This window comes from Habropoda laboriosa, unplaced genomic scaffold (genome assembly GCF_001263275.1).
Source record: "Habropoda laboriosa isolate 0110345459 unplaced genomic scaffold, ASM126327v1 scaffold41, whole genome shotgun sequence".
NCBI lineage: Eukaryota > Metazoa > Arthropoda > Insecta > Hymenoptera > Apidae > Habropoda > Habropoda laboriosa.
The window spans coordinates 735777-743027 of record NW_017100164.1 but is presented as its reverse complement, the minus strand read 5'-3'; the positions used below and the strand labels follow the sequence as shown (position 1 = coordinate 743027).

Genomic DNA, 7251 nt, shown 5'->3' with positions numbered 1-7251 from the left:
TTTATGATTTTGATAGCTGTAAAATTTCTATTATTCTAAAGTATAATGAATTTTAGCTTCTAGTTTAGCACTTATCTACACAAATAATTACATATGATACTAAATTTCGTAATTTCATGTTTGTTACTTTATTAACGTTCTTCAGAAATTATTTCAGATACATTAATTAAAAAGAAAATTATTAGAGTTCTTTAAGTGCAAGAACAGTTTTATGTTATTAGCTATTGTTATGTTTAAGACATAAACATAAACGTATTGAAATAAAATATATCACTACAATATCTGAAGTAGGAATTGTTAAATCACAAAAAGATAGAAATATGAATCATACATGCATATAGATATACATTAAATATTTATTTCTTTAATTTTACACACAATTATTTATGTCGTACATTTGCAAACAGGTTACATTATTTCATACAACAATGTATAAGGATTCATTTCACAAACACGTGTCGCTTTCACACAACTTAACGCAACAGCTACTTTGATTAAAAAAACATACAAAAAACTTCTTATAAGCAAGCTATTCTAGGGAATAAACAACTCAAGAATATATTAGCGAAGGCTAACGATATCAAATAAAACGCTGATCGATGCGGTCTCCATCTTTGGATCGTTTCCGGCCAGTGTTACTTGACGCGTTCTTCGCGGTACCATTTATCATCGACGCCCGTCACCGAGTCCATCGATTGCAGCCGATATCACTGGGTGTGTAGTTAGTGACAGATAATAATGCAATCACGGGCCTTGTTGCGGTGCCCATTTTCAGACGTGTGAGCCGTCGAATTTCCCCGATAACCGATTTTCGAGAGAGCCCGCGATCGCGCTCCTATCTCTCTATATAGTCGATTGACCTTATCACGCTTGCCAGATTAGCGTCAATCGTTTGGATGAGTGTTGCTGCCAGTGTCAGCCGATGGTGAGAACGTATTCCCGTGTGTCGTCTCAAAAATGATGGTCACCGTGGTTCAGGCGAAGCTCGCGTCGATGATCATCATCGGCGTCGGCAGCTTCGTCGTTGGTGTCGCACCAGCGTGTTTCGTTTCGCGCGTACGGTATCTGCAACAGAAGCTCCTACTCTCGTGCACTCTGTGTTTTGGTGGTGGCGTTATACTCGCTACGTCCATTCTGCACATGTTGCCGGAAACCCGCGAGTCTCTGCCCAAATACGCTGAACTATTGTTTTCTTGTGGATATTTCCTACTGTATTTCGTAGATGAATGTGTCCATTACTTTTGGGGCAGAGGCGATCAGCATATACCGCAGTCACAGCATTACGACAGTTGGAATACTGCAAATCAGTTGTATGTACTTGTCGAATGACTTCTTTATAGTACAAACCAAATGTATCGGCTGGTCAAGGTAATTTCTTCCTCTGTCGCTTTTCGGTTCCACTCTTACCGTTCGATAGTTAACGTTTACGTTTCGCCTTTAAACTATGCCTACCGTGCTTTCGTAGAACATAAGACGAGGAGAGTATATTGCCAAAAAAAGAACAGATGAAAAAGGTGTATCCTCATAAGGCGAAGAGAGCATATTACCGTTAATAGTACAAAGCCAAAGATCGCGTTACAAAACAGATACGTCTGTGTATTTATGTGACGTTGACATGCTGAACAACTACACATACAGGTCTCTCTCGGCAGGGTTCGTCGGTGTGAAAAAGTGACGGAGGGGGGATGGTCATGACCGGCTAATACATTTGGCCCTTACTATAGTATATTGCAAGAATAAGGTTGTTTATGAGAGTCACTTACTGCGTAAGTGATGGTGGCGAGGAATGTCGAGCAGATTGGAGATACTTTACTGATGTGTCATGTGGAGATAAGGATGTTCGATGATCAGTGATACGTTAAGATTGAAATAGAGTCTGCTTTTAGATATAGTTTTGCGACATGATTCGTCTATTTAAAGTGTTAGATACGTCATTTATTTTGAATATATAAGAACAATCGTGCAAATAACATTAGTTGTTTCTCTAAATTAGAATAGCTAATTTGAAGAAAAGTATATGATAAAAAATTAGCATATTTTTCTATTATACACTATAATATTGTATAATATAATACGAAGTATACTTAAAGCAGTTTCTCGCTGCTGTAAAAAAATTATCACCCGATATCTAGACGTTTTCTTCAATTGATATTCTCATGCTTCCATAAACTTATTCGTATAAAATAACAAAATTATTATCTGCTAAGTAAATTTTTATTCTTAACATCGTGTGTATTTTAACTGTTGACCGTTTAGTTAACGTGAATGATTTAGTAATACTGATAATCCAACGTTTCTTTTTTAATGGCCTAATAATACATTGGAAGTGTTCAATAAACGATTGATAATAGAAGGGGAGCGGGAAACTCGATAGGTCGGTACGTTCTTGCTTGTCTTCTGATAATCGTGCTGTTCTTTTACACTTCTTATTTCATCGTCGCCGCTGTGTTGGACGTTCAGCAAAAATCTTTGTACGCGGGAAAACGAACGACAGTTAAACGTCAAAGAAACCGATTTACCGCCGAACGGGGATTAAGATAGGTTAGAATACTTTTGAACATTGAATTCACAGCTGGATCGTTTGCATGACTTGCATGACTATGAAAATAATTGAAAAATGTATGTTCTTTTGTCGCTTCATTTTGTGATTGTAACGTTAATTACTTCGATAGAGAATTAATCAGTTGCAATACAATTGAAAGGTATTAGTCACGATATTATCTTACCGATACGATCTCAAGTCTTTTGATTTCTTGTTTTCACGAGGTTGATATAAGAACTGACTGATGGAAGGATAGGTTGATTTATCTCGAGTAGTTCAGAAATTCTTGTATTTTTATTAGCTTTCTAAAATATCTATATTTAGCTCTGAAAGTAAGTTCAATTAAAAAATCGGAATATTCATGATAATCAAAATGTTTTTTGTACGAAAATTATATACAAAGAAGAATACTAAAATGAAGGAAAGAAACAAAGTTAGTATAACTCTTGTCAAATGATTTCGGAATATCGCACGTTATTGCAAAGATGTTCGAATTAACAGAGAAATACTGCCATTAATTTTCAGCATTTCAATCTCATGCACCACCGACAATATCTCGACATATTCTTATCTGTAATGCCTTTATCCTCCTCTTCTTCCTTAATTCAATTCTTTAATTAATATTATCAGATGCTATCTAATAATAAGATACAACCAGATGTCTTTAAGTAACTACATACTATGTAGTATGTATAACTGGATATTTCCTTCAACATTAATTTCTGGACGATTTTATCGTTGCTAATAGAAAAATCTAAAACGAATTTGTAAAATATAACTATTTACGTCCGGCTGACGAATGATGCGAGCTATAGTCTGTGCGAAAATTCTTACATCAAGGTCACCATTCCTCTCTCTTTTTCTATATATATATATATTACTGTCACAACTATTTTTAGATATGTATATTTAAGATAGTACTGGAAATATCCTGATTTTTAAAATTTATCAAAAAGTCTACTCAAGTGTTAACCTCACTTTTAATGTAAATTTCTGACAGGCTTCACATTCTATTTACCGCAATCTTTTTCTTTTTCTTTAATACTACAATAAAATAAATTCAACTTTCACAGTGTCTAGTATAATGAAATTAGTACACGGTTGAAAGGAACTGTACTATATTTCCCCACGTGGTACACCAAGGGATAAGATACGGCATACATATTGTAGAAAGCTAAAAATTCCAGACTTATTTCAGACAGTATGTAGCCGGATGAAATTACCGATCAGCGATCGGTTGAAATTTTATCGCATGATAGACACATCGAGGTCGATTGATGAACCGGTCAGTCGTACGTAACGTGAAAGTCAATTACGAGAGTAGATATATATCCTGGATTGCAGGGAGTGTTGCCGGCGTCACTCGCGTCAGCCGAGCTATACAGCGGCCACGCGGACCGTCAGAGGGAGCTCCGGGACCGATGTTAATACAAAATCGCCTTATCAGGCGAATCTGGCAGGAAACGGGACGAACAGCTGGAAGGGTACCGCTTATGGAGCTGTGCAATATGTACCGAGCGCGCCAGATCGTTACGACGACGAGGAGACGTTTTTATGCCACGGCAATCATTCGGAACCGTGCACGGATTCCAATGCCAGCCTCATGGGGCTCCTCTTGGCACTTACGATCCACTCTGTCCTTGAGGGGCTAGCGGTCGGTCTGCAGAAAGTCACATCTGAGGTGTGCAGTCTTTGGTACAAAGAACGTGTCTATTGTTCATTTTACCGAACAATTTTTACGATAAATAACATTCTCTGTTCGATTAATTCATATTTCTCAAACATCCCGTACATGGTTATTGAGTCGATTACAAACGTTTCACCCCTTGTTTCATCTGATTATTGAAAACACTCTTGCTACTGTTTTCTTTTCTTTTTTTTTTTTTTTAATTTGAACAGTTTTCAGATTTAACGAAATTTATTAATACATCGAATTACATTTGTTTTAGTAACACGTTCAAACTTTTCTTCACTTTTTGCTATGTCCTTTGCAAACTTTGTAAGTACTTAGTTTCTCAATATCCACCTATTAATTACAGTATATTCATTGTTACATTATATTTCAGTATTGAATGTAGATACACTGACGAAAAGTGTTTTTTTTTTTTGTTTTTGTTTTTATTATAGTTTTATTCTTACGAAAAAGAAAGTTGGTCAGACGTTGTTTATTTATTTAAATTCACAATTAATTAACAGGAGATACAATTTGTACGTAATTGCTTCATTTTTTACGTTCCTTATTTTCAGGTATTTCTATTAGTTGGAGCAGTTGCTTCTCATAAATTTGTCGTCGGCTTCTGCTTAGGATTAGAATTAGCCGGGGCTAATAGCACTCTTCTCCGACTCGTACTAGCGATCTTCGTGTTCTCCGCTGGATCCGTGGTTGGTATAGGTGCTGGAATGTTAACATACCGAGTAAGTAAAGACGTCACTTCGGTTCAGCTTATTTCTAAACATAGTTTAATCCAATTTCATCCAGATTCTACTGTTCTATCATGTACTCTATCATCCGGGTCAAAATCTTTTGTTTCGGCGTTTTCAAATTTTGTAAAGATTGAAAAATAAAAATTTTTTATTTTATCCCTTTAAAAATTAAGGTGGAAGTACGCAAAGCACAGGAATCAACGCTTAAACTAAGGTGAAGGTGTGGCAAAAGCACCAACAGCACAGTGCGAGAAAATTTGATAAGCGCCTATAGAGGCGCCAAGGGCAGAATGTGAGAAAATTTCCAAAGCGCCTATAGGCGCGAACAGCAGTGAAAGGGTTAAAATGAATAACACGATATATTTCGGAGAACATTAACAAGAAATATTTTATATTTATCCAAAGAATTATGAACAGAATTTTTTTTCTACTCCCCGTTAATTATTATACGGATTATCTTTCGTAATGCATAAAATTGAAGAATTGTACGATAAGAAAACAACCTTAATTCTCGTAATAATTTGTGTAGATGGACAAGAAGTGGACGAATGTGCTTATACCGATCTTGCAAGGTCTAGCAGGCGGAACACTGTTGTACGTGACGGTCAGCGAGATTCTACCGAGGGAGAGAGCGAGATGGCACAGAAACGCACGTCGTTTCTCTGGTATTTTCCAGCTATTCTCTTCGATTCTCGGCTTCGTCATTATTTTCTTGATACACAACTACCTGGGCACGTGAACCACCGATTTTATATCTGTAGCCATTCGATAGAACAAATCGCCCAGCAGGCGAATTTTAATAGAATGGCATAGAAATGTAAAAAACAAACAAATAAAAAAGAACAACAGAAAAAACAGCTTTATACGTGGCTTCTGGCATAAATTTACTCGAGAGGCTGTATCTTCGTTCATGTATAATGTATAAATATGAGTTAGAGATACATAGAGTAGTCGTACTAGGATAGGAAGGAGATACAAAGGGTGGGAGTGAGTGATTGAGCTAGTGCGAGAGGTTGAGGGAGGCCAGGGGAGAGATAACGTACTTTAAATATTACATAAAAATAGAACGCTATGACGAAATCGATACGACGTTTTAATACTCGTTCGTCCTTTTTTTCTCAGCACCTTCACTCTGAGGAGAGTGAAACGTGTGTTACCGTAACGATAGGCTTGAATGTTTCTGACGAACAGTTGCACAGTGTTATTTCGAATTAGGTGTTCCACTTCTTCGATAGGAGACGTGTAACATTATGAAACTGTAATAAAAGCTAGAGTTACGTGTGTTTCGAATAGCGAGAGACATTTTGTACTCTTTCCTCTTAATCCTTAACCTCTTCAGGGACGATTTTTTAAAAGTTAGAAAAAAAATGATCCAATTTTTTATGCAGTTACGTTTATATTCATGTTAAATCAATAGCAATTAAACTGCTGTCCTAGGTTGGCGGATTTGATGTTTTTCATATTTTCTCTATCACAAATATTGGAATCTTTGGAAAAACTAAACGTACAAATATGTGTTAGTGTCCCTGAAGAGGTTAATCACTTTTTCCTTAATTTGTATTAATTAGTAGACTTAAAAATTCATACTGTGAATCTGGTTAATTTTCGTAAGAATGAATTATTGAGATCAACAAAATACGAACGATAGATATTAATTATTTGCTGTATTATGTCAACATCGATAATGAATATACAATTACAGGAGAAAATTAATTCCATGAATTGTTCATCGATAACGAATGTCAAATTTATAATTGTCGATTAAAATATAACAGGTATGTTGAGTATCACCTATGCTTTAATTGTGCAATTGTTAATGTCTCGGCGACCTTTCGGAAATAAAATTGCTTCCGCTACTGTACACGGCGAGCGGCTGGATATAAGATGTTACGCTATCCTCTTTTTTTATTACAACAACTTTTAACGAGATGAAGTCTTCCGGGCCAGCTTGCCTTCGAAATCCATCCAGCGACGAGTGCTCGTCTTGACACTGGATTACGTTACCTCGAAGCAATCCCCAAGAAATGGGATCAAGATTTTCAGACGTACAACTTATCCCTCCGATTTACGCTCTTCTTTCTTTCTTTTTTCTTTTTTTTCTTAAATAAATTATTCGTCGCTAACGAACACTCGACGTTATTACCGTAGTTTTATCATGTTCTTCGGAGTTTTCTGCTCGAGTTGAAAGTGTGTAATTTGAATTACGGAAAATTTGTTGTTAGCAGCATTACGATCCGTACAATTGTTAAGCAGAGTCGAAGAAAATAGAGTCGAGTTCGTTTGAA

The 7251-nt window shown here is 36.3% G+C and overlaps 1 protein-coding gene across 1 annotated transcript; it reads left to right on the top strand.

Moving 5' to 3' along the window:
* The first annotated feature begins 931 nt into the window (after positions 1–931).
* LOC108578566 (zinc transporter ZIP3) lies at positions 932–5994 on the top strand. Its single transcript, XM_017941930.1, has 4 exons — positions 932–1310; positions 3887–4223; positions 4790–4957; positions 5496–5994. The coding sequence occupies exons 1-4, from the start codon at positions 958–960 to the stop codon at positions 5703–5705; spliced, it is 1068 nt and encodes a 355-aa protein (XP_017797419.1). The 5' UTR covers positions 932–957; the 3' UTR covers positions 5706–5994.
* The last annotated feature ends 1257 nt before the right edge of the window (positions 5995–7251 follow it).